At 40.1% G+C, this 27,917-nt stretch overlaps 1 protein-coding gene across 1 annotated transcript in view; it reads left to right on the forward strand.

Moving 5' to 3' along the window:
* Positions 1-1,466: 1,466 nt before the first annotated feature.
* Positions 1,467-27,917, forward strand: part of ptpa (protein phosphatase 2 phosphatase activator) — a 42,638-nt gene continuing 16,187 nt past the window's right edge. Inside the window, exons 1-8 of the mRNA XM_038270694.1 lie at positions 1,467-1,536; positions 8,741-8,835; positions 8,926-9,012; positions 9,248-9,373; positions 9,449-9,566; positions 9,694-9,793; positions 12,102-12,226; positions 14,769-14,869. Of these exons, the coding sequence (XP_038126622.1) occupies positions 1,512-1,536; positions 8,741-8,835; positions 8,926-9,012; positions 9,248-9,373; positions 9,449-9,566; positions 9,694-9,793; positions 12,102-12,226; positions 14,769-14,869 (777 nt within the window). The 5' untranslated portion in view covers positions 1,467-1,511. The remainder of the gene's footprint in view (positions 1,537-8,740; positions 8,836-8,925; positions 9,013-9,247; positions 9,374-9,448; positions 9,567-9,693; positions 9,794-12,101; positions 12,227-14,768; positions 14,870-27,917) is intronic.

The raw sequence follows: 27,917 nt of genomic DNA on the forward strand, positions 1-27,917 counted from the left end.
TCTTTTCATTCCTTTTCTCAAAGTGACATCAGTTCTTCACTTTCTATTCTTAGACGTGTTTGTTTGTTACTGATAAACTAGCTGACTGTGTAAAACTAATAGCTGTAAATATTTAGTTTGTTGTATTTTCATTTTTTGTTGTGAAACATTATTTTACAGCAAGTTTCACAGCTTGAATTTTATTGACCTTTAAATTAAGGTCAGAGAGGAGGACTGAAAGAAAGCTTGTTTTTGAAAGCAATGCATGTCATTTATATTTTTCTTTTGTTAACATCCTTTCATATCTTCCTGCCTATGTGTCAGGGTCATGGTGCTGGTCCTGCTTCTCTATGGCTGAAAGGCAGAGCGCAGCCATCATTACAGACCAACACAGACACTCAGCCATGAACCTTAACCTGCATAACTTTACCTGCTGTCATGTTTTTGGCTCTGGGAGGAAACAGGAGTAAACAAAAGCATCAAACCTATCGAACCCAAGACTTTCTGAAACATTATAAGATGATTCATTGATTAATTTATTGATTAGTAATGGATTTCAAAGATTCATTCACTGTCAAATTTAATTTTCAGGAACTCTTTCCAATTAAAAAAAAAATGCCATATTTAATTCTCTTATGGTTTGTAACATTTCATAACAGTGCTGTTTAGATGCTCTCATAATAAAAGCCCGGTTAATAAAGTTTTCACTCTATCTTTGTGAAGGTTTTATTTTTTTTAAATCTCTTAGCCTATTGATTACAGTAGGTTTATCAAAATTTAAATTATCCAATATTATTGTTAGAATCCTTTCAAATTATTGAACACGTTTTGCAGTTTTTTAAATCTTTATTGTAGTTAAAGAATACATAATTACTACAACAATATACAAATAACATATATACATCGGGTTATGCCACAATAAATAAGTATATAAGGTCAGAAGAAAAGAAGGAATAAAAAAAAAAATTGGCAGTTCATATTTAACCCTTTATATGACCTACTGCAAATTAAGTTGGAAACAAAAAAAGCCAAGAAAAGAAGGTAAAAAGTTAATTAAAAAGTTAAAAAGTAAAGTTAAAAAGTTAATAAGCCTAATTAACAATTATATTTAGGATTATAAACAAAAAAATTTAAGTGCCAGTATCAGCATTAATGCCTCTAAGGTTATGTTGTACCAAAAAAATTTGTTTCTTTCACTCTCAGTGTTTTTCATGAATTTCTTATTGAAGCACTTTTGTTATTTTTCTTAAAATATTCGGGCAGGTTTGCGTTTCCTGTTATTACACTGACATTACTTTTGCCATCAAAATATCCATATTTTTTTAATGTTACAAAGGTAATAAGTTCTTGTCCTGGAATCCAATAATACTACTGGCTTGAAATGTTGATTTTTAAAGGATTTCACTGAGTGCCCTATAAAAGGTTAAATCTTCCTCAGATTCAGTGGCGCCTACCCGCCACCAGAGGGCGGGGCGGAGCTGTGACTGTATTAAACCTCGTGATCAGACCGTAGAAGAAGAGCGCGGTTCGCCATGGCGGAAACCGGGCAGCAGGCAGGTAAATATCTAATGATGTTTCTGCTCTCTGTCACTAGTTTATGGGTTAAACTGGGAGCACTGGTTCCTCTCCCTGTAATTAAGCTGCTTTTCTGAATTATATCGGTGATGTTTGTCCGCTGAAGGTTATTACTGGTTTATTTGAAGCTGAATCTGTTTTCATATTTCAGAGTTTCAGACTTGTTCTGTAAATATGTTAGTTTTTGACCTCTCTAGCAGAGCATTAATAACTATTTCAGGTTATTTCACCCTTTTTATTTGTTTAATACTTTGTAATTTTAACATCTATGCGATTTAAAGCCTTTATTTGCTGCAGACCGAGCGGCTGAAGAAGAATATCTGTTTTGTTTATGTAAGAGAAAATATTTCAGCTTTAATTCTGCAGCAGTTTTAAAACATTACAAAAAATACGAAGCTATTAGTGTTTAAATTTGATAACATACTTTATTGCATATTTATTTAATTTATTATTTCAATTCAGTTTATTTCTAAAGCACCAATTCACAACACATGTCATCTTTCCAGTTCACCAGATCATCCAGTCAGATTGATTCAAAGTTTTCTATCTAAAGAAAACCAGCTGATTGCATCGACTCGTTGACTCTTCAGCAATCCCTCACACTAAGCATGCTTGTAGCGACAGTGGAGAGGAAAAACTAGCCTGATAAACCAGATTAAATGTGTTATTTAGTCTGGCCCTGATTAATGAGATGATCTGAAGATTGTTGATGAGAACAACCCGTCGTTTTTCAAACCATGTCTGTGGCTATTGGCCAACGCTCTGACCAATGAGCGCCACTGACTGTGACATAGGAAGCGCAACAGAAAGCTGGTGAGGGAGTGTAAATAAACAGCCTGTTGGTAAAACTGCGAATACGTCCTTCTTAAAAATGAATGAGCGTAGAGCCGCTTCGTGCTCACATTTCAACAAAAACCCAAAGTCTAATGCTTCCAAACTGATTTCAAAGCTGAGACAAAGGAGAACTGTTCAATAGTTGCCATCTTCCTTGTTGTGCTTTCTCCAGAGTTGCGCAGCTTTGTCGTCACACCCTAACCCCGCTTGCTTTTTCATTCAGAAATTCAAAGCACATCTCTGCGTTGTGATTGGCCCGCCAGTTCTAGGGCCTGGAGCATTGATCGAGGTTAGATCACTCGCTGGCAATAATGATTTTGTCCGCTGGCAGGTGGAGATAGTTTACTAGCCTAGAAAAACTCCCTTTTAACAGGAAGAAACCTCCAGCAGAACCAGGCTCAGTGTGAGCGGCCATCTGCTGAGGCCCACTGGGGTTCAAGGAGACAGAAGAAGAGATACAAAAAGCAGCTGTAAAAGGAGCCAGCTCCCATGTCAGAGGATGAAGAGAGCAGATCCAGTTAGTCACAGTCAGAGAAACAGGACTACACTGGAAAACAGGCCGATCTCAAACATCTAACATCTTGTTTTAAATTGGTTGATTAGGGTTCCTCTGGGTAGAAAAGGCAAATATTAAACATCCTTTCATCAAAATGAGAAATAATAATGATGTTTTGAATTTTGTTTGTGTGTCTTTTTGTAGATTTTCAGGGTTTAGGTAATTGCATGTTTAAAATGCTAAATATTGATGTAGATGATCTGGTTTAACTTGTTAGACGTCATCAGGAGGGTTTCCTCAGGTAGAAAACTGTTACCAGTAATGAGCTGCTTTCTATTGGCTTCTATTATCAGTCAGGCCTGAAAACTGTAGCTGATTCTGAATGTTTCTGATTCATCCTGACTGAACAGGATCGTTTATAATCAGAAGTTAAATCTGTTTCTGATTTATTTAGGGGACAGTTCTGGTATTTTGTTAAGAATTTTAAGGGTTTGTTTTTAAATTTTAAGTAACTGCAAATGTTTTGATCAAGATGTATTCTGGATGCCTGCGGGATTTTAATTTTTTTCTGTCTACTTAATTTAATCGGCTTTTAATCTTGCTGCTCACTTTGTTTTATACGAATATTTTATTTTATATTTTAAACCTTCTCTAAAAAAGAAAAGAGAAGTGAAAAAATGGAAAAAAGAACCAAAAAATAAAAAATGTATAGGTGCCAGGACTAAATGGTCTCTCTCTCTCTCTCTCTCTCTCTCTCTCTCTCTCTCTCTCTCTCTCTCTCTCTCTCTCTCTCTCTCTCTCTCTAGATAGATAGATAGATAGATAGATATATATAGATATATTAATAAAACCTTAAGAATTTCATCCATTTCTAAACTAATCCTTAGAGAAAAATATCTCTTTTTAAACCCATAAAGTTTCTCTAAATGTTTGAAATATCATTAACCATAAAATAATTTGATCTTGTGTATTTCAGATTTTATTTTTAATGCTTCTCAGTAATGTTTGAAAACTTTTATTTAATCTTTAATCAGAATTTAGGAAACATATGAAAATAAATGTCCTTATCTTAGATCGTGAAGTCTTAAATAATGTCAGGTCTCCATCTATATTTGGTCACTACTGAAGGAGAATGTCTAAAATATCAATAATAATAAAGTTAATATGTTCCTTTATTTAACCAACCCTAACATATCAATTTTATTTAAATTATTTTATAGAAATAGTTTAGTATCATCGGTATATTATTGCTTTATTATTTATAGACGATGAATTCAGACCTAATTATGCTGTAAATAAATAAATGAAACTATAATGCAGGGAAACCAGACGCTTGATCAGAAAATCATCTTCCTGTAGAAGAATCAGCTTCTAAAACGTACTTTCTGCATCTTTTATTAATAACAATGTTTATTAATAAATAATCTGCAATCATTCTCCACTTAATCACTAGAAGCTGAGACTAAATGGAAAGTAAAACACATTTTTAACCAGACGTGGCTTAAAAACAGGGATGTAAATAGTTTTATAAACTATTTATCAGCATTTGCTGTGAAACTCGATGCATCCTGCAGGATCTGAAGGCAGCCAGGGTGTTTAATCCCTGAGATTATATGCTGTAGAAATGGTCGACGGAGGATTTCAATTGTGCACATAAGTTAGGAGTGAAAAATAAGATAAAATATATATTTTTTTAAACTTATGTTTTTCTTGAATTTAAATAGTTATGATCAAAAAAATTGAGTTAAAAAGTCTCAAACTGAACCTCTTGGTTCTTACAGGAAACCTGTTTAACAGCCAAACTCTAATTCATGGAAGTTTTTTTCACTAAATGATCAGAAAAAAAAATGAAAGTATATTCCAGCACAGAATCCAATATCAGTAGTTGTTTTTTGGAGAGTAAAACTCTTTGATTTGGGTTAGACCAGGGGTCTGCAACCTGCGGCTCCAGAGCCACATGTGGCTCCTTGGATCCTCTCCAGCGGCTCTTAAAATGTATATAAAAAGCTAAATAATGTACTCTAATAAATACCAGTATTAAAAGCCTTTGTGTTTTTTTTATAAGATGGAAAAGAATGATATTAATAGAACCAGAAATATGTTTTAAGAGCCATCTTTCTTCGAATTAGCGTGGAAATTATGTGTTTTAATATTATTTTAAAAGCTAAAAATACATAAATTTCCTTTACCAGCGAATAAAAAAAAAAAAAAAAAAAAAAAATTATATATATATATATATATATTTTTTTTTTTTTTTTAAAGACATGTTATATTTTGCAGCTCTTAAAAACTTTGACTTGGTCGTACTCGAAGCAAAATGGCTCTTTGGATATGAAAGGTTGTAGACCCCTGGGTTAGACAGATGTTTTTGTCTCAGATGGACCATCTGATCCAATCAGATCGTTTCCTTAATCTAAGTGTATTTAGATCAGATTTACAGACATTAATAAAAGATCTAAATGTCATTTAGTAAAACCTGAACAGAAATTAGAAGAAAACATCTGATCTAGATGGAAATCTGAGATGTTTCTGGAATTAATTTGTTTTAGAGGGAAATGTGATGTCTAAAATTCCAGCAGGGGGCAGTAGAGGTTCAGTAACAGAGGTAATGACAAAGCAGTTGGTGAAGGTCAGCAGCAGCAGAGGATGATTTATTTAGAGGATCAGGAACCAAACTAAGCCCATCCTGGGTCTGCGGAACCCGTTCCTAGGAATCCAGACCAGAATCATAAATAAAGTTAGGATCCCTAGGACCAGAAGGAGAATGGGTCATGTCTAATCTGGACCTTTGGAAAGTATTTTCCTCTCTATAGAGGAATAGGTCAGTATTACAATAGATCCAAACATCCAGCTACTGGTGTCTGATCTTTCCTCCACTGTAAGATCCAGATGTTTACATGCAGGGTTCTGATCAACTGTTTCTGGTTCAGTCCAGTTTAATTGATCAGAAAAAATGTTTACGCACTAATTTGGGCACATCCAGGCCAGGATGTAGAGAAACGATAGGCGTCCACCTGAGCGGTTCATCCTTGGTTCTGATCTCTAGATGTCAGAAGGTTCCATGTTCACTGGTTCTAACAGATCTATACCAGCAGGATCATCATGGGAACGCCCAGCCATCAGACAGCTTCTAGAAGAAAAGGTGGGAATGAATTTCAGAAATAAATCTAGAGACGATCCAAACCTGGTAGAGCGTCAGGATCCACAGTGGAACAGGTTCTGGACCAACACTGGCTGTAGGGCCGCTCAGAGAGGAGAAGCCGAGACTCAAGAACCAAAATAGAAAGACTATATTTTAGGTTACCTTCATGTTGAAGACGTGTCCTTCCTCCAATGGAACTAAATGTTTGGACATGATCAGCAAGTCAACTCTCAAAACTAAGAGCATCATCCTGACTACGGGGTACAGAGGCGGCAGCATCATTCTGACTGGTGAAGCTCACCAGGAGGCTAACCCTGGAGACAGACGGGTCTGGGTGGACAACGTCCCTACAACCCCGGTCACATCTTGATGGTTTAGACCAGCGTATTCCTGATGTACGAAAAATCTGGAAAAAACGCTGGCATACGTTGCATAAGTTATGAGCACGACGAAGTTCGCTGAAACACGTCGACATACAGCATGGGGTGGAACGGTTCACAAAAGCCACGGTTTGGTTCGGTTCACGGTTTTCGGTTCGTTATATGTTGATTGTTAGCCTGACATGTTGGTCGTGTTGCTGTTAGCATAAACAAAACGTGTTGCACAATGCTTGTTGCACTTTTATCCACAGCTTTCTTTCCGCCGTCATCGTAGGTTACTCTAAATGCAAAGTGGTCCCATACAGCAGACCTATAAAGTGCTGCTGGCGCGTCTTCCAACTCCTGTTCTTTCCCACTCGCCATACCCACACAATTCTCCACAACAACAGATTTTTTTCTGCTACACCCGGCTACGCTGCTTCGCTTCTTCTTCTTCTTGTTTACTACTGGTGGTTGGCTTTGGTCGCAGTACCGCCACCTTCTGCTCTGGAGTGTAAACGCTTCGCCTATGAGAAAAAGGAGCAGCGCATGAACCGAACGCAACACACGCGAACCGAACGGTTCGCACGGTTTTACAGCAAGTACGTCCAGAAATTTTGATCATGATTGACGATGCAATACGTGCGCCATAAGTTCCAGGTCAGTTATCTGATGGTTGACAGACGTTCAGTGTCAGTTATTCATAAGTCGTGGCGTCTAGCTTATCCTAAACCTCTGAGTAACGTGTGCATAACTGATAACAGCATAACTTATCAAGAGCTTCTCTCCAACACATATCAACGTATCTGAGGTGTTCCAGACGAGCGCTGAACGTGTTTCTACCTTCCAGCTACTGTATAATGGCGTATTGGCAGCGTTTTGGTATAAAGGGGGTTCACAGGAGGAAACCGTTAACCTGATTCCGCCAGATGGATTTGCTGGATTTGCTCCGCATATCCATCTGGAAACCTTCCGTTGAAGTAATTTTGGGAAGGGGTGAAAATACTGGTTAGCTGCTTGGCCTATGTTGGTGATAGACGGGCCAAATAAACCAATCAGATCAACGAAGCATATGACGTACTAACAGAGCAATGACGAAAACACAACCACAAGCCAGGCTACTCTTGCTGAAACCAGTTGGGAGAAGATCAAAAACATCTTTTCCTCTGAGAAAAGCCTCCAGAGCAGTGTTTTGCTCTTCTTTCAGTGAAGAAATACTCTGTAATTCCCATAAAACTTGCTCGATAGCCACGCTAACGCTAGTTTCATCGGCTGAAGCCGCCATGTTCTTTAGACTGAACTGTCGCGCTTCTCGTTGCGTCACACCTCAACCCGCCTCAAAGCCAACGCTGATTGGACGTTCGTTTGGTGAACGGCTCCAAATTTTCTTTAACGGAGAGTCTCCAGACTGATCTGAGAGTGAAACCTTGAAAGCTCGCAAGATCAGGATGGTCTCACGTAGCTAGGAAACCGTCAGTTCTCCTCCAGACTTCCCTCCCATCATAGGGTGAGCCAGAAGGTGAGGGTGATGGATCTTCCCTGCGTTCACGCCCACCACCAACAACCTTCCTAGAAGACATGACACTGAATCTGCTGCGACTGCAAACCTTCTTTCTTTCTTTTTTTCTTTTTATTCTTTTTTTGGGGGGGCGAGAACTGTAAACACCAGCTAGGTTATTACCGCGATCAAAGAAATGTTTTTATGCAGGCCGGGCGCTTCCAGGCGGATTGCTGCCCCCCTCAGGACACTGATTTATGTATCATTTCATGGGCATTATGCTGCCGTTCGTTATGCATAAGTTAGGCTGTCATTGGACATAAGTTCTGGACTCTTGTATAAGCCCAAAACAGAAAAAATGCATAGAAAATCCAGCGTATGCCAGCAAGATTCTGGGACGTCGGGCTTATGCTGGCTAAATCGGCAAGATGTGACAGGGGCCCTCAGAGAGCATTAATAAGCTCTGCAGGGATTCAGGGAGAATAAAGCAGAGGTTTCAGTTCCGATTGAAGACAAATCTGACCCAATTTCAGCCATTCTGTTAGGAGGAACGGGCCACAACCCCAGGTTTGTTAGAGGAAAACCAAAAATATCGGACCCATTCAGGCACTTTAAAGGCTGATTCCGCCTAAAACCAGAGATAAGTTAATAAACTTATTACCAGAATAAAGTTATTCTCTGATTCTTCTGATGTTCTGGACCAGAAACGGTTCTGTTGGTCCAGATTAAGGGAAACCAGGAAGCGTTTTCTTCCCTGTTTCTGTTGGTTTCAGCCTGTTTATGAGATACAAGTTCTGATTGAATCCAGTTTGGATCAGTTTATTTGCTAATAATGGAAACTGATTTGGACCTTTTAGCATCTTCTCCTGAAGATGAGGCTGGAAGCACCTTCATCATCCCCAAGAAGGAGATCAGCATGGTGCCGGATATGGGCAAGTGGAAAAGGTCTCAGGTAGGATCCCAACCAGAACCATTCAGAACCCAAAGCTCTCAGACAGATTGAGGGTTTAACGGATGCAGGTTCTGGTTCTGGTTTCTGCAGGCCTATGCCGACTACATGGGCTTCATCCTGACCCTGAATGAAGGCGTGAAGGGGAAGAAGCTGACCTGTGAATACCCCGTCTCTGAGGTGAGCTTCCTTTGGTTCTGCTGGTATCTGATGCTCTTCATGGAGGTTCAATGACGGGTCCGACTCCATCCTCCGGAACCAGTTGGTTCTGATGAATCTTCCTAAACTACTAACTCCTCCTCCAAACACGCCGGACAGGAACCCATGAAGAGCTTTAGGTTTTTAGGAGGAACGCAGTTTGGGTCAGAACTGAACCGGTTTTGATGTCCTGTAAGTCGACCTGTTGGTTTTACAGACGGTGGAGAAGCTGCTAGAACTTCTGGACACTCTGGACCGATGGATAAAGGAAACCCCTCCGGTGGACCAGCCGTCCCGCTTCGGCAACAAGGCCTACAGAACCTGGTTCTCCAAACTGGAGCAGGTCGGGTCCAAACCGCCTCACACATCCCCATGTTTTTACCTCAAAGGTTCTGGACCGTGCTTGTTTGTGTTCCAGGAGGCCGAGGCGCTGGTGTCGACAGTCATTCCTGCAGAGAGAGCCGCGGCGGCTCCAGAGATAGCCGTCTACCTGAAGGAATCTGTGGGGAACTCGACCCGGATCGACTACGGAACCGGTAGGGGTCTGGGTCTGAACCCTGGTTCTGCTTTGCTGCTCAGAAGTTCCTTTGCTTATTGATTTTTATATTCCTCTTTGTTTTAAGCCAAAGTAGATGTTACCAGAACCTTCTTCTGTCTCCTCAGGTCACGAGGCGGCCTTCGCAGCATTCCTCTGCTGCCTCTGTAAAGTCGGAGCTCTGAGAATATCCGACCAGCTGGCCATCGTCTTCAAGGTTTTCAACAGGTGAGAAGTTCTGCCAATGAACCACAAAGGTCCAATTGGACCGAATATCATCCAAAAATCCTACAGACGACAAACTGAAACGTTTCAGTTGATCAAACTACAGTGGCTGAGGAGGGCCAAACGTTGCGTGAAAACAGAATTCGTCAGCAAATTCTAAAAGGTCTGCAAACACAAAAAGGAGACGATCCCCCGAATTTAAAGAAGTCCGGTCATTAAGGAATAATCGATGGATAATTTTTTATACCAAAAAGTAATACGTTTGTGCTGATTTGACAAATTTAGCATTAATTAGTAAAAAAAAAAAAAAAACATTTTTCGTTGCAATATCTGAGTCTGGGAGCGGCCATTTTTGCCCAAACATAGTTGCCCCTCCCTCCTGCCATCTTCCAGCAGTGACGTCACGGTGCGGTAAGCCTAGCGCCATTCTCCCCGCTTTACAAGCTAAATCAATGGGAACTACTAGACACATCTGCAATCAACAACAATTATTGAAGATTTCCAGAGGACTTCACCATTGAAATTCACTAAAAGAGAAGATCCAACCATTAGATTATGACCTCATGCTGGTTCTGTATCAGAAAAATGATCTAAATAAACCCAACCAGTCCAGCTCAGAGAAGCGTAACCCTTTAACTCCCTGAGGTCTGTAGCACCAAGCAAACTCAGTACAGCGGGATTACTCCCAGGCTCAGGGGCGGATTTATGAAATTTGGGGCCCTAGGCAAAGACATGAAGCCCTCTGAATTGAGAAGAAAACACATAAAACAGACCCATTCTACAGATAGAGAAATTTTAATAGAATAGACATGCATACATCAGGGCACTGGACATATCCCCCACGGTGGACATGAAGCTGCTGGTTGCGTAATATCTGGTGGCCATATATGCAGTCTGTGGTAGTTAGATCCGCCGTCCTACGGGTCGCATGGACAACGCACCGTTCCAGGATCTGGTATAAATCTACCCGTCCGGCCAGTGAAAATCTGTTTCACTCTTATAAGTATCCAAGGGATCTTCTCGCAATTTGTGCTCTGAATTTTTCAAATACATTTTTTTTCTATTTAGCTTCATTTATCTGTTATACAAGAAAGAAGTGAATTCCAGCGATCTATAGTGACATTATACAGGGTTTCCGCGGGTCATTATAAATCATTAAAACTCATTAAATTATTATTTTTCGAATTAAAGCCTTAATTGGCAATAAAATTCATTAAATGTGATTATTGTGGCATTTAAAATGCTTTATATATTTAAAAAAAAAAGTTTATAAAAACAATTTCGTGTGATATATTATATCGCGATCGTAAAGCCATATGTTCGGAAAAGAAGCTTGAGGTGGAGAAAAAGCTAAAGAATGGGGAAAATGCAAATTCAACTAAAAGTGGCTGGAAAACGAGGAATTCGGCACATGGCTGCATCCGGTCGACGATAAAGATTATGAAGGATTTTGCCATGTCTCATATATATATATTTATACATACATACATACATACATATATGAGAGAGTCATGGGTACTTGTTGATGACATTAAAATTTTTTCTAAGAGCATTAAAAGAACATTAAAAAGCATTAAATAAGAGTTACTCATTCCTGTATAAACCCTTTTATTCAGGAGAACACTGATACATAATAGTGAAATATCAGTATGTCTAAAAGGAGGAAAAATAAAAAGAAATAAATACACTGTAAACTAATTCATTTTTTAAAGAACTTCTTTTGTTTTAAATGCTATTTGGTTTTCAAATTGTTTTATTGTCATGTTTTGTTTAATCTCTTTTTCCCTCTGAGTTAAACCGGGCCTTCAATGAAAAGGACAGTTTTCCGAGCGTGGAGCGTTTTCTAGAACTCAGGTCAACTCTGAAAGCTAGCCTACCCAGTTCAGAGGACGTTACCTTGGTAACCAGCCTCGCTAAGAATTAACCCAGCTTTGTGGTGCCAGAGTTAAACCTGAAGTTGTCTCTCCAACCCAGTGGTCCTGGCTTCATGCTCCAGGGCTTTGGTCAACCAAATGGGTTTAACAACTTAAAACAAAAGTTCTAGAGTGGCCTAGTCTAAGTCTGGACTTTAACCTGATTAAGAAGATGTTTCAATAAGTTACACAGGACGTTCATGCCAGAATCCCCCCACACCTGTAGAGCGGAGCTGGTCCACATTCCTCCACACTCAAGTTAGAAACTCACCTGCAGATTTCAGAACGATGGATGAAGGGGGTGTGATTATTTTCTCACACAGGTTCAGGTTAGCTTGACTGCTTATTTTTCTCTCTGTAGATGGAACCGCCTTAAAAGCCTGAATTGTTTTCTGCAGGTATCTCCAGGTGATGCGGAAGCTGCAGAGGACCTACAGAATGGAGCCCGCTGGGAGCCAAGGGGTGTGGGGGCTGGATGACTTCCAGTTCCTGCCCTTCATCTGGGGCAGCTCCCAGCTTCTAGGTGAGAGCATCATCATCATCATCATCAGGCATAGGATGCTGAGGGGGGGGGTCTCTGCATGAGAGGAGGAAATGACATTAGAACAGGTTTTATTTAAGGACATCAGAGTCAAACCGAGCCTGATTGAGGAGCAAAGAAACCAGTAACCAGCTTTATGAAAAATGACCCCATATTTACCTTCATCTGGCTCCTGATTGGACAGTTTGAAAAGGATACACCTCTTAAAGCTGAGGTTCAATCAGACTGAAATAAACAGTAACGAGCGGCTCTTTTGTTGGACTAGCAAGAGGAAACCTGATGTAGTAACTGTGTCTGTACAGTAGGGGGCACCAGTCTCACACCATCCAGGCTCTGCCACCAGCATCTCTGCAGCTGTTAGAGCTTTATATATCAGTGGGTCAACACCCAAAGTTAGCTCTACCATTAACTTACCGTAATACACCCCAGCAGCTCCATCAGCGGCTCCATCTCCATCAGCCTCCAGCCTCACAGAGCTCCATCAGTCTGGGGGAGTCAGTTTTAGTCCAGTTTTTGTCCCAAACATTGAATTATTAAATGTAAATGAATACCAAATTTCCCCAAACAAGGAAAAAATAAGGAGAAATAAGAAATTTGCTATGAAATTAACCAAAATCTTCCTTATTTTTCATCCATGTAAACAATCAGTCCTCTCTATCAACAACCAGAGGGATGGTCTGGAACTGCTTAGCTGCAGTATGAAGCCCATCTTTATTTCCTGCTTTTTGAGCCAATCATATAAGAGTTCCTTGCCTTAAAAACCTCATCAGAACGGCGTCCCCCTGCATTAAGGTGTATAATTTACTGCTGAATTAATTCTATATTCTAAAAAGGACTGCTTGAAAGGCTAATGTAGGCTCAGAGTGTTGTTCCAAGTTAAAACACTAGGTGTCACTGTTGCTCATTTCTCCTTTAAGCTTTCCATTTCTGCTCTTTGAGGATCCAACCACAGAATGTCTTTCAAGTTGAGGTCTGGGACTTTGACTAGACCAGGCATCCCCCCCATGTCGGCCCTTGAGGGTCGCTGTCCTGCAGGTTTTAGAGGTTTCCCTGTTTTAGCACAGCTGATTATGATGATTGCAGTTCAGCAAAAGGATGTTAATGAGCTTTCAATTAGAATCAGCTGTGGAAAACCAGCAGGACAGCGGCCCTAGAGGGCCGACTTTGAGGATGCCTGGACTAGACCATTGTGGTACCAAGGTTCTTTTCTCCTTCAGCCTTTTTTTTTTAGGATTGTTCTTTTGATTACCCAGTTTGGACCAAACATTAACTCTTAATTCCAAAAGAGTTGAAGAAACAATCCACTTTGTTTCCAAATTTGAAGACGTTTCGGTTCCAATCCAGGAAGTTTTTTTAAATCCAAATGTGAGAAATAAATTAAAATTGAGGCTTTATAGAGTGAACCTTGCTTTGTTTTGGCTTAGAAAACAAGCTAATTGTTCTGCCAGCCCAAACCATGCCCCCTCTATTGCTGTGCTGCACTTGGAACACAGCGTTTTCTCTACAATCTTTCATTATTGCAATTATAAAAAATGTTGCTTTATTTTTGCTTCTGCCTCTATAAAGTTGTAGGTAAAGGATTTTTAAATGTCAAATAATTTTTTTCGTTATCTTCTGCAGGCCAGTTAGTTCTACGTCAGCTTGAACACCTAAATTCGACCAATCGTATATCAACGGTCATCTGTCAATCACATTTTTTTCAGCAATAGCATCTTGATTCTTGTGTCGCATCTAATATACGCAACGGTTGAAATAAGAAATCCGAATCCTTTCTTTTCCCATTGAGTTGCGTCCCAGTGTTCACGGGGATGGACGTCTGTGTCTTCAGCAGGCGTAGAGCTAACAGAACTGGCAGCGTTGCGAGGCAAGGGCTCGAACATGTACGGCTGGAAGCCTTCTACACCAAACCAAGCTTCTGCCGCCCTGGCGTCCTCTTCCACAACATCTTTGTCCCCGCTTTCCTCCTCTAAATAAAAAATGGATGACGGAGGAGACTCATCCACGACCTCCGACACTAAACTCTCCTCCTCTTGCATGTTTCCGCTGTCCATAGCGTTCCTTGACAGCGTCGTTTCTAAGTCACCAATTTAGTGCTACTTGGTCCCAATGGAACTTCCCATTGGGAACCTACTAGCACTAAGTTGCTAACTGGTTAGCAAGATGCTTCCGACAAACTGGCCACAACCAAACTTGCTTGCAAACCTTCCAGCACAATAATCCCTCCCCCTTGATAATCGACCAATCACATTCACTTTATTCACTCGTGTAAAGTCGTGCACCACTCAGAAATCGGAAATGCAACGATTGGAACAGCCGCTTCCGCTTCCGCTTCCAAACATTTTCAATGTTGAACCTGATTTCAAAGAAAACATTTTAAACTATCCAATCTTAAAAGTTTTAGTCTCTAAAAGCTAAAACGTATCTAAATCTAACGAACCAATCAAAGCTGATGGTAGATTCTAGAAGTGCTGAATGGCGACACCTGGTGGTGAACGTGGAGACTAACGCGCTGATCTCTCCTCAGACCATCCGACGCTGGAGCCTCGGCACTTCATCGAAGAGAGCGTGGTTAACGAGTACCATCAGGACTACATGTTCCTGGACTGCATCAAGTTCATCAACGAGGTGGGAGATCACACTGGGTCCAGGTCGGCTCCTTAAAACGCGACTCGTCCGTCAGTCATCTGTGTGATCAGGGATCCGACCGGGCCTCCATATTTATATACACGCTCGGCCTCAAAGCTATTAGAAGCTCTGTTTGTATATAATGTCTGCAGAGACAGAAAAGTTTGTATGACTTCAAAATAAGACGAATGTTTCTGTTTAACTATAGAGATAAAAAATGATGCAGTTCCTGTTGCATGGTTTATAAACATTCCCCCTAAGATTAGCACCATAATGAGACTTTAGTTTTCATATTTAGTAAGAGAATAAAGTCCAAATGTTAAAAGAATAGAAACGGTAATTATTTCAGAGTAAAGTTGTAACACTATGAGACAAGAAAAGTCATTTTAATAAGTAAAAAGCTTTTAAAGATTTTAACCTGCTAATATAACACTACTCACCTTATTATTACAAATGTATTCTGGTAATTTAACAACCTTAATCCTGTTGAGTTAATATTATGACTTTATTTTATTCATTTAAATACATGCTGGTGAAGATTGTCAGTCATCCAGGTTATAGTCATTCCAGAAGAGGAATGACTTCAATTCAAAAAGCTTCCTGGATGGGAAGCTAAAAACGTCTTCAAAATTGGAAACAAAGTCCAGTGGATTGTGTTTTTTTTATAGCTTTTTAGTATAAAATATACAGTATATACCTGTTAGTATGGCTCTAAAGGGCTCCTTATGCTTGGTGCACAGACATTCTGCGTGGAAAATGAGCCTCACAGCTTCTGCAGCATTCATACTCTATGCTGCTTTCCCCCGTTCTGGCTGAGTTCAGCACAAACATCAGGCTAACGGCTCCAAACAACACGAGGAAGTAGAAAGCACAACCGATTACAACTTTATCAAACCCTCTTGATGCCGTCCTAGTGCAACAGTCATTTAATTCCTGGAGTTTTTCCCTAATGTGTTGATAGTTGTGATATTTATGAGCTAAATGACAGGATGTCTTAAAGGAATAGTACACCCAAAACATGATTAGCCTTCATTTTCTACTCACCCCCATGCTGAACAACACTCTGGAGTACTTTTTTGATATCTCAAATGCATCTGGAGATCTGGGAGGCTTCTTGCTGTCTGCTGACATTCAAATAATGGAGGTCTATGGCGCCCGAGGCAGAAAGGTCCATAAAAGTCCACAAAAAACGTGTCAATATTCCTCCATACTGCTCGTCCAATGTATTCCAAGTGTCCTGAGTGGGTAGCGTCCAGAATTTACTCGAAACTAAGTCATTTAGAATGTTTTTAGAGCATAAACAGTAGTGTATAGGATTTCCTGAAAGTGCGATCACGACCTTACGGAAACCGCGGCAGACCAAACCAGATGAAAGTGCGCATTCATCGTCTGCTCTTCCAATAATGCAAGCGTAGAAGAAGAAATGTGCTGTTTACCTGTTCAAAGAAAGAAACAACGAAAGAAAAATGTCTGAGGACTTCAGTGTTGAGGAAGAGCATGAGTTCTTTGCCGAGCTGAATGCACTGGCTTGGTCTGCCGGCTTCCGTAGCGTCGGGATCGCGCATGTGCGCGCTTTCAGGAAATCCTATACACTACTGTTTATGCTCTAAAAACATTCTAAATGACTTCGTTTCGAGTAAATTATGGATGCTACCCACTCAGGACACTTGGAATACATTGGACGAGCAGTATGGAGGAATATTGAAATGTTTTTTGTGGACTTTTATGGACCTTTCTGCCTCGGTCACCATAGACCTCCATTATTTGAATGTCAGCAGACAGCAAGAAGCCTCCCAGATCTCCAGATGCATTTGAGATATCAAAAACGTACTCCAGAGTGTTGTTCAGCATGGGGGTGAGTAGAAAATGAAGGCTAATCATGTTTTGGGTGTACTATTCCTTTAAGATGTTTATGTTTGCAAACCTGCGCTAGCAGGTGCAGCTGCCCGCTCGCCATGTTTTCCGTGTGGTTCCGTTGTAGGTACCAAATCTGCTTGGACCCTGTGCATGCCTGAGACGTTACTAGTGTTACACCGATGCCATTTTTGGCCCCGATACCTGGCTGTGTAGTATCAGCCGATACTGATACCATCTGTTTGAAATGTATGTGTGTGTATATATGAACAACTGCCTTCTACTTACTACCAGGAGAGATTTTATTCTTAAGAAACGGGTGCAATGCAGTTTGTCCGAGTGGAGTTGGCGTATGATGACCACATAAAAAAGGGGAGGTCCCTGAGCAGATCTGGTACCTACGCCGTCCGCATAGTTACAAATTTTCCTAGGTGCACAGTAGGGCTGGAACGGTTCACAAAATCCACGGTTCGGTTCACGGTTTCGTGGTCACGATTTTCGGTTCGGTATATGTTGATTGTTACCCCGAAATCCCATAAAAATTAATGAAAAAATCCCAAAAAATTAATGAATTGTAATTATTTTTAATGATCGGCGGAAACCCTGGATCATTTCCGCATCTTTTGCTGCTTTGAATTTAATCATCTGGCGAATGCCCTCTACCATCTCCAAGGAACTCGGAGCGGAGTGGACGAGAGCCACACTGGAGGCTGTAGGCTTTGCTTTGTGCAGGCGGTCTGGAGCGCAGCGGGGCGGAGCGGAGCGGAGCGCTGACTCCTCCGTCAGCACTCCGCCCCAGGAGTATTGATTTGTTTTCCTTCTCTGGTCTGTTTTTATCCATTTGCTCCTGGGCGTAATTCTCCCTCCCGTGCTGGGGTGGCACTAAACCTATTTTGCCCTCCTACCTCGCTTCCTGGTTATACTCTTACAGCAGTGTGTCGCAGTGATGCAGACATTTTTGATTTATGCGTAATATTGAAGCGTGGTCTGTGCTACACGCTGTGGGTCTAGATACGGCCGAGGCGGTGAGGAAGTGGGGGTGAGTTTAGTCCGACGACTGAGGGACATGAGGGCCAAAAAGAGCGGAGATCCAGGTGGAAAAAGGGTCCCAGCGTTCTCACTCACCTCACTCTTTTAGCGGGTCAAACTTCACGAGTTGTTTTCCGCAATTTCGGTCATAAAAACAAAACAAGCCGGCCTCCTGTCTGCGGTCAGCTACAATCTGGGAGAGGAGCAGCGGAGCGTCTGTGAAGGGGGCGGGGCGTCTGGAGCCGAGGTATTGCATTGCACTCATTGCACTGATTTTCAACCGTATTTTTTGATGCAAGGCCTTTCAGAATCTATAACACAAGGGGATTATTATTTTTCAGTGAATGAGGTGTTAATAGGAATAGGTGGAGTACAACTTTTCTACTTTAACTGTTATTTGCTGTAGTTTCTCAAAAAAAAAAAAAGCATAACGATATTAAAGCTTTCATTGATTTATTTCAAATTTGAAACATTTTCTAGCATGTAAGGTGTTAAAAAAAATTAACCAATTAATTGAATCAAATCGTGGTGTATTCTTGAGTATCGAAAATAATCGAATCGTTGGGTCAGGATATCGATAGTGAATGGAATCGCCATGATGGGTGTGATTTACACCCCTAGAATCAGAGTTAGGCTGGCTAACAACTGTTAGCTTAGTTAGCTCTGGTGTTTTAGGCTTAGACAGCTGTGGCTCCGTCCCTCTGAAGGTACAGAGGAGAGTTTTTCAGTAGAGCATTAAGTGTTGCTGACCTATAAAAATAATTTCTTATATTTCAAGTTAAGCTAATATTTGGGTCAAAAGTTTGTAGTGTTACTCAAAAGTTACAATTTGCGTTAAAAAGCTGATGTTATAGTACATAAAGGACTTGTTTTACTCGGATATGAGTTCCTAATTAATCTCAAAGCGAAACTATATTTTTATAATTGTGTATTTCTACATTGTTTTATTGTGAGTTTAATGTTTCTTAATAATTAGTTTAATTTCTAAGACAAAAAAGTTTTGATAACTTTTATTGTCATTTTGTATACACAGAGTTTATACGAAACGAAATTTTGTTCAATTTATGAACTTTCTACAGATTCTGATGATGAAATCAATTGTCGGGCCGCAGCTGAACGAGGTTTGGTCCCAGAGGAGTGTGTGTGTGTTTGTTACCTTGTGAGGACCGTTTGAGCTCCCAGGAACGTGCTACTTTGAGAGGACCAACAGGAACTAAGCAGTGAGCTGCGTTTAGGTTAGAGTTGGGTATGTACTGGTGGTGGGTAGGTGCAGGGTGAGGGTCTGGGTTCAGCTGTAAATCAGTGAAAGTCCCCATAAGGATAGCATAACATGTGTGTGTGTGTGTGTGGCCGTTGTGTGGGCAGATGGACTGAGTTGGTCGTTTGCCAGAGCAGGAACTGTGAGCTTTGTTTTGGGAATTTTGGAGGAAAAAGGAGGGGAGGGAAGTCGAAGTGGGCGTCAGTGGAGCGGCTACATCCTTTTTCCTTTTTCCCATCATACACGGACCTCCTCCTTCACCTTTTTTCCTCCTCCTGCTTTAACCTGACCTCTCCCCTAGTCATGGCCATGAAAATATGTGATTTTCTTTTCTCTCACATGCCGATTTAATTCCGGCTGCAATAGAGTTTAATTTAAAGAAGCAATGATAAACTAAACAGTTTTATCTCTTAACTCAGTGATAAAAGTATGTATGATATTGGTTGATATTCAGGATTGCCGTTATTGTATCAGAACTAAATATGTTGTATCGGGACATCCCTACGGTAGAGATAAAAAAATCATGTTGGACAGATTTGCAGTTCTGATCATTTTAGATCTTTTTGTAACCTGATCTGGATGAAATCTGTTCAACATTCAGCTCAGAGATGGGACTGATTGTTGACGTTGGGATCAGAGCAGGTTTTTCGTCAGGCAGTAACTGTAGCATCCAACAGTCAGAACAGTCCATCACCGTTCCTCTATGTACATTTTTAATTATCGAGTTAGAAGAGCTTAATGGAAACAGGAAAAAACAAAAGTATTATATGTTGTAAAAATGTTTTTACATTATTTTGTGGTGGTTTTTAGCTTTAGAAAAAATAAATCACCGGTTCTCAATATGTAAAAAAAAAAAAAACAAACATTTTAACTTGTGTCCTTTCCAAGTTTGTTCTTGAGAAAAACATTGGAAAGTGTGGGAGAATGGGAGCACGCAGCATAAATCTGGGTCAGTTAGAACAGAAGTGTACTGATGACATCATCACACGCTCGGCTCATCTGGAGCTGCGTTTCAACTCCTGTTATTAACAGTTTCTAGATAATAATAAATTCTGACTTTTTTCATTTAGTGGGGGAATAATAATGAACACAGTCAGATAAACATAAATCAAATGAACATTTTACCAAATAAAACAGAAATATCGCCATCAGAGCCAGCGGTCCTTCACACACGGCTATGCAGAGAGAGGGCTGCTGCAGACGCGCTGACGTTTGCCCTGGCGGCCGCAAACGGGCTAGCGTTGGCCCTGGCCGCCGCAGAGGGGCTAGCGTTGGCCCTGGCCGCCGCAGAGGGGCTAGCGTTGGCCCTGGCCGCCGCAGACGGGCTAACGTTGGCCCTGGCTGCGGTTATCCTCAGAGCCCCGCTGGTTGCCACGGTCCTCTCAACATCGGAACTTTTCTTTTTAAACGCACTAAATCAGTAAACAGACCATATAGTGACGCTTAAAGTATAATATTCTCGCCTCAAATGATCTTAAAACGTACTTTTATTGAGCAACAGAAAATAGAACTTTTAACTTAATACTCTGATTAGGGGAAGATCTGTTTATAACGCGCTTTTTAAAGTCTAAAACATCTTTGTCCAGTCTTAGTGATGTTCCCGCTTATTTTCAAAGTTGGTATTTAAGCTGCTTGTATAAAATGTTTGTATAAATAACAAAATCAAAACAAGTGCAAAGAACGAATGAATAAAAGCGGTAGAAGCTGTGCGTCCTGCGGCACCCAGGCTAATTAAGACCTGCTTCACCTGTGGCTGCGGTTTAACATACCCAGTGTTCCTCTTTACTGTCACCCACTGAGATAAACAAGACAGAAACATTGAGGAAAGAAACAACAAAGGGCTCCAGCAATGACTATAGATGGGGGTAGTGAGGATCTACAGGAGTCCTGGAACAATTTGTCTTACCTGTCCTGAGATGACACCGGGCTCAGACCAACATGTTCATGGAGGGAATCAACCACAGTTTTATTCCTCCTGATGAATCATCTGTTGGATTCTGAGGTTCAGTTCCGACAGCTACGTGACTCAGTTCTGCTGAGAACCAGGATCAGGGGGGTGAGATCTCAGTCCAGATGATCTTCATCCATCATTTCACTCATTAATTAGTTAAACTTGTAAAAACAAATCAGAGGTCAGGAATTTCTTTCATAATGTGATGAAATATATTTAGGTATTTTAGGATCCATGTGGTGAAATGGAAGGAAATTATTTGCACTTTGATTGGAGTTCTGCTGCTTTAGATGAAGCTGCTGGAAGACAGATTTATTATCAGTAGCAGCAAACAAACTGATGATCTGACTAAACAGAACCGACTCTGGGATCACGGCGCACAGAGCTCTTTATAGCCTCTTTCCCACTGAAAATAGCAGGTTAATGCCGGTTTTTCAAACATGTGTCTAGCCGCTACAATTAGCATTTAGCTCCCTTCCCACTGGTAAAAAAAAAAAAAAAAAAAAAGCCTAGTCGTCTGGCCTCTGTCCCCCCGCAACTGCATGTTTGGTGACGCCATCTCGCTGGGTTAGCATCAATGCTGTAACCAGTGCCACAGAAATCAGGAAAGTCAACAAGGGAGGATTTATTGTTTCGCTCTATTATCTGTCTGAATCCCTCTCATCTGGGGTGCTCCATGTTTATCGAATGTAAACAGGTTGTTTCTGCTTGTTAGATCAGAAGCGACTGCAGCAATGTGTTGACGTCCGTACGATGCATTCAATGGCTTCACGTAAATTAGCGGGTCGACCCGGCTCTGGTCCAACCGCATGCCTATCAGAGCCGAGGAGATTTTAACACGGGTCGCTTGCCGGGTCATTTGACCCAGGTGTTCCCACTGCCACTAAAATACGATTATTCCTGCGTTAAAACAGGTTTTTCTGCCAGTGGGAAAAAGGTAGGGAAAAGATGAAAACAATTCAGTAGAAGAAACATGAAACATAAAACAGCCTTTAAGAAACATTTGAAGAGAAACTGGGAAGAAGGATAATAAAGTGCAGCTTGTTCCTGAGCGTCTCTGAAATGGACTGCTGGTTAGCTAATGCTGCTCCGTTAGCTTGTCAGCCGGTGTGGATCCTGTGTGTCTGACTACAGGGGCGATTGCCTTCACAGCTCTGGGAAACAAACAGCCTGTAAGCCTGTTTGTTCTGATTTAAAGCAGCTGAAGCCTTTTTCCTGATGGAAGTGGGTCAAACCGTGCATTGTCCCTGTGGGCAGCATCTCTAGTGATGCGTCTGACCCGTTTCTGGACTCGGGCAGGATAAACCGAGTCCAGATCTGACTCCGACTCTCCAGCACCAATTCTGCATTAAACAGACGGGAAATGAATGGCAGAATAAAAAGAAAACCAGTCCAATGATAACCCAGCCTCACACCACAGGGTCAGTGAGGAACTTCCTTTGGTCGATGCAACATCAAACTAACCTTAAAGATTATTCTCTCCACCTTGAGATCAATAAGGTCGATCTTATCTTACCTTACCTTACCTTACCTTAGACACAAAACAATGTTTTGCTCTAAAATCTTCAGCTGCAGCTAAACTTGGCTTCAACTGATATTCTGACAATGTTTTCCCTCTTTGTTGTTTGTTTTTTTTTAATAATAAACACTAAACGTGTCTTTAAAGATTACACATTTAGGCCATTTACTACTGGGGAACATGGATGTAGCTCTCAGGATCTGAAAAAAGTACGAATATGTACCTTCAAGTCCAACTATTACACCAAAAAAAAACGGACTAAAAATAATTACCAATTTATTTCGATAAGTGGATTTCTCCTTAATTTCAGCAGGTTGATAAGATGATCTAACCTTGCGCTGCAAGCTGGATTACCGTAAGATCAGAGTTTTCAAATTCATCATGAAAGACTTCCGCTACTACGCCCGTCCCGTAACCTCCAGTGGGTCGAACCAATGACATGCCGGCAGTGTTTTTGGGGCGGGGCATGTAGGAATGATGATGATCAGAAGGGCCTTCAGGGCTCGATGTCAACCATTGCCCAATCACCCGGGGCTAGTAGTTTTTATTGTCGGGAGAGTGCAAATTCCATTGCATTTGCCCGCCGGGCAAGTGCAATGATCGCAAAAAAAAAATTATTTATCACTCAAAATTACTTTAAAACCGACATTCGTTGAAAACGACCCACAAGCGTTGCCGGCGCCATTTTTGTATTTGTATTTCTATCATATGGCAGTCTTCTGTACAGTGGTCATACATTAAACAATATTCATTGAATTTTTTTCTCTTAGACATTGGAGTGGTGCATTTAAATGTTTTAGAGCTAAACATGTTAAATTGGTGAGTAGTAGTAATGTAAGTTTTAAACCTGTTTCTTTTAGATTTTTAACATTACAATTTATATTTTTCCAAGCACACAACAGTTTATAGCAAAGTTTAGTTTGAAAAGAATGTGCAGGAAGGATTGAAAAGCATGTTAACACGGTAATGTAGGCTTGAGTTCATTATCTGACGCATGCAGATACACACCAGGAACCTAGAAACTTAAAAAACACTGGATTACAAAAAACATTTAAAAAAACAAACACGTTTTATTGATATATATATATATACAAAAATGAATATTAGGAACTATATTTATCAAACATTATACTGGGCAAGTAAAAATTGTGTCTGGGCAAATGAAATGTGAAAGTCACTTGCCCAAAGTTTGCCTTGCTGAGGCATTACAAACATGGCTACCGCAAATGACTCGGTCTAGCTAAATTGCGAAAATTTCTCATCTAAAAAAGAAGCAAAGAGAAGCACTTTGTGAATTCATAGATGGGGAAAGATGTCTGTAATTTTCTTCTGACAGGATTATTAAAAAGTTAGATTTTTCAGCTTACTCTGCTGCTACGATTGGCTGAAAGCGCATCATGGAAGCCGGGTACTAGCTGGCATGTCACCCAATCAGCTTCATTTATTGTACTAAATGTTCCTCCTTTTCATGGAAAGATTGAACGGCAGCCATTAAAAAATGGTCCACCAATGGAAAGAATATTTATTTTCTGAAAATACAAGATATTATGGCGTTGCAATAAGATAATAAATGGACTTGTTGGTTTTTCTTATTTTAAATATAAATCATTTTATTTAATCTGTGATGGTCTAACCTCCCTAAATCAAGGGAAAATTCATGTTATCTTATATTTTTTGCATAGCGCCAATTCACATCATGTCATCTCAGGTCACTTTCCAGTTCAACAGATCATTCAGTCAGATTGATTTAAAGTTTTCTCTATAAGGAAAACCAGTTGATTAAATCGACTCATTGACTCTTCAGCAATCCCTCACACTAAGCATGCTTGTAGCGACAGTGGAGAGGAAAAACTCCCTTCATCCAGGATTTACCTTGACTTGACAGAAGCCCGCTTCTACTGTACTGTACTTTATACCTCCATCTCTACAGACATGCTAATGTTGAGCTTTGCTTTTAATAGTATCTATATTATTAAAATGTCATGTTTGTCTTTGGATGGAAGTATCTGCTAAAGGTTTAAAGATAATCAAGTTTTTCTAAAGTATCTAACTGTTCTCTTGTAGTATTTTAGTAAAGCGTTTTTTTTTTTTTTTTTTTTATCTCCATCATCTAATCCGATAATAAACTTAAAAATAGATATTTAAATTTCTGTTTCAGTGAGGAAAGAAGGAAATAAGTTCTGGTTTCAGACTTTCACTAATCACTGATATCCCTTCTTGTAGCCTTTTGCTTGGAACTTTACTTCTCAGCTTCTGCTCTATTTATCCTTTTTGATTAAACCCCTGGTTACCATAGCAACATCAGAGTTTGTTGTTTAAGTGAGGCTGTCTGCTGAAAGAATTTAAAAGCCCGTTTTGCCGGGAAGCAGCCCACGTAAAGCGGTATTTTTTTTTTTTCTTTGCTCAGATCTTTTTCTGGTCCTGTTTGGACCTGACTTCCAGCTTGTTTGCCGTCCTTTGTTTACTGTTGTGCTGACGGGCCTTGGGAAGCATAAACACGCCGTCCTTTCTGCGTGCACGCCCAGGATTTCTTTCCTGCCATCCACACATGTGGACGTTTTAAACTCATGCTCTTATTTCTTATTTCTTTTTTTTTTTTTTTGAACGTCAGACACAGGGCTTGTGTGCGAGCGCGAGCCCCAAACATGAGTCACTTCCTTCCCCACATGCTGCTGTGAATCACTCCTTCCTCCAGGGAATACGGGCTGTCTCCTCCCCCTCGCTTTCCTCCCTCCTCCCTGCCCTTCCCCCCTGTCTTCTGATGCGAGGCCCTGGAAAGTGTCTGCAGCAGCGTTCAGCCGGGGCGGGATGGAAAAAGGAGGTTTTTTGTTTTTTTTTTTTGTAAGATTGATGCCCCAGGGTCTGGATTCGGGTTGCTCAGCCTCTCCGGGGAATCTGCTGGGAAAACCAAGCTCGGTCCTCAGTTCTTCATTCAGACATTCATAAATTCAACATTTATTTGTCCATCTGTCTCTTACTTTAAAGGGATTGTTCTGTTAACTTGAGGTCGTTCTTTGTTCTTGTATGTATGTTGATAAAGAGGTCAGCTTTTTTAAATTTTCGCCATCATGTAGTTTTTCTTCAGACTTTGGCGCCTTTATATGAAACTGTTCCTCTTAGCTGTGATTTATTTTCTAATATGTTGATTTTCTAAAGTTTATTGGAAGATCACAGCTGTCCTGAATAACAGAGCAGCAGGTAAAGATTTATTAGTTTAACAAAAGAAAAAAATTAAAACAATATTTCAGTACATTTTAGACTGAGTGATCTAGTTTGACACAGTTTTGATAGAAATAACGGTTTTAAACTTTCCAGGCAGACGTGTTTCTAATGTATCTTTCCTCTTCCCAGCAGACAATAGCTTCATAAAAAAATATAACTAGAAAATCTGATTTGTTTCAGAAATTTTAACATATATAATGTCCATCATGTGAATAAAATATTACAAGGAAAAAAATAAACAAAATGATTCTATGGAAGTGCAGTTTGTAATGGAAAAAAGGTGTTATTAAAACCAAAGCTGACTACGAAATAACCTACTAAGTTAATATTCCTCTCTTTCAGCTGATTTGTGGCAGTGTTTTAAAATGTAACTTTATTTAACTTGACTAAACGGACATTTAATATGTTTCTTAAGACAGAAAAGCCCTGTAAGCAGGAATACAGTGATAGTAAACAGCCTGCAGGTTGGTTAGGCTTTAAATATAATATAAACAAAGATGAAAAAAAGCCATAGATGACTGAACAATAAGAGCAAAGAGCGATTTTCAAATATAGCACACTTAATAAGTTATGGCGGGAATATGCCGTATGCTATCAGCTACAGCTTGATCTGTACATTTCAACATCTTTGATTTTCATCTGTTCATACGATGGGAGGTGGTCGTAAGAAGCTAATCTCCCCTCATTACCCCCTCTATACTACACAACGCAACGATAAATAAACTTATCAAGATTGAAAAATGTCGCTCAGGCCTGTCGGCCGTCGTAAGGTGGTTTTGGGTGAATCCCTCAGTGCGCAAACAAGGATTCATCTTCCTGTCAGATAAAACACAGAAGCATGGCGAGGGGGTGCAATGAGTGAAATGGAGTTCTTTCTGTAAAACTGACAGACCGTAGTAGCCTTGATTGCTCAGCCATGTCTTTGTCCAAATACTCTTCTACTCGTTTGTCTTGCGGATAGACGAGTCCCAGTAGCGCCATCTCACTGCAGAGCTGAGTCCCACCTGGTTTTTAGACGTGCGGTGTGAGCAGGTAGATTGCATCAGAGCGTCGGGTCGCACGGTGTGAGAACATGCATCATGAGCTGTTAACCTTAAACCATACGGTTTCTTCGTACAGTTTCAGCTGTAGCTGCGTGCAACGATTGAAAATATCGTACAGTGTACGGACAGAGCGACCCACTTAGAGCAGTAATTTTACGACTGAAAGCTGTAATCTTTTTAAGACAAAAAATGTATAAACATTTTGCATTTAAGATCAACACAAACTTTTTTGTTTGTCAATATGATCTATCCAGAACTGTTTAAGTGGAAAAGATTTTTATCTGCTTTAATTTCGAAAAAATCAATATGCCTGATCGAAAAATTCTCGCACGACTGGAGAATCTGCCCGAAAAGGGCAAAAAAATGGTACAGTCTCTGCCAGGCTTAAAGGCGTGTTTTAGAGTCTATACTCCATTTAACGATTAATCAATTACTAAATAAGTAAACGATTATTTCAATAATTGATTAATCAGAATCAATCTGATAAATAGTTTCAGCCCTAATTTTAAGCATTCAGTAATATTTTACCTGAGCTAAGGCTACGTAATTTAATCTATCAAAATTAGCTTAAAGATGTAAAAAGCACAGGGAAGAATATATTTTAATTTGAAATTTTCTCTGGTTCTTTGACTTTGCAGGAGAATCAGGTTCCCAGATCCAAGCCCTGACTTTAAAAAAAATATATATTTTTAATGCAGCTTATCAAACAGAACAGCTGAGTTGATCAAGGATGCTAAAGCTAAAACAAAGAAAGAGATTAAATGTGATAAAATACAGATCTATAGAGCCGGTGTAAACATGCATAGTTAAATGGAGGGACTTTATTAAACTAAAATACACTTTGCCCAAATCAGCCTTCAGTGGGCAAAAACTAAGATTAGCATGATAATGCTAACATGCTAACCATTAGCATTTTTTAAAAAGATTTTCTGTTATATTTCAGAAAACAATTATTTTACAAAATCTAATTTGTATAAAACTGAGGAGGTAAACCTCATTCTACAGCTAACTATTGTGCTTACAGGTGCTGGTCATAAAATTAGAATATCATGAAAAAGTAGATTGATTTCAGTAATTCCATTTAAAAAGTGAAACTTGTATATTATATTCATACATTACATACAAACTCATATATTTCAGATGTTTATTTTGTTTAATTTTGATGATTACAA

The sequence above is a fragment of the Cyprinodon tularosa genome, unplaced genomic scaffold (genome assembly GCF_016077235.1).
Source record: "Cyprinodon tularosa strain WSP-4 unplaced genomic scaffold, ASM1607723v1 ctg773, whole genome shotgun sequence".
Classification (NCBI taxonomy): Eukaryota; Metazoa; Chordata; class Actinopteri; order Cyprinodontiformes; family Cyprinodontidae; genus Cyprinodon; species Cyprinodon tularosa.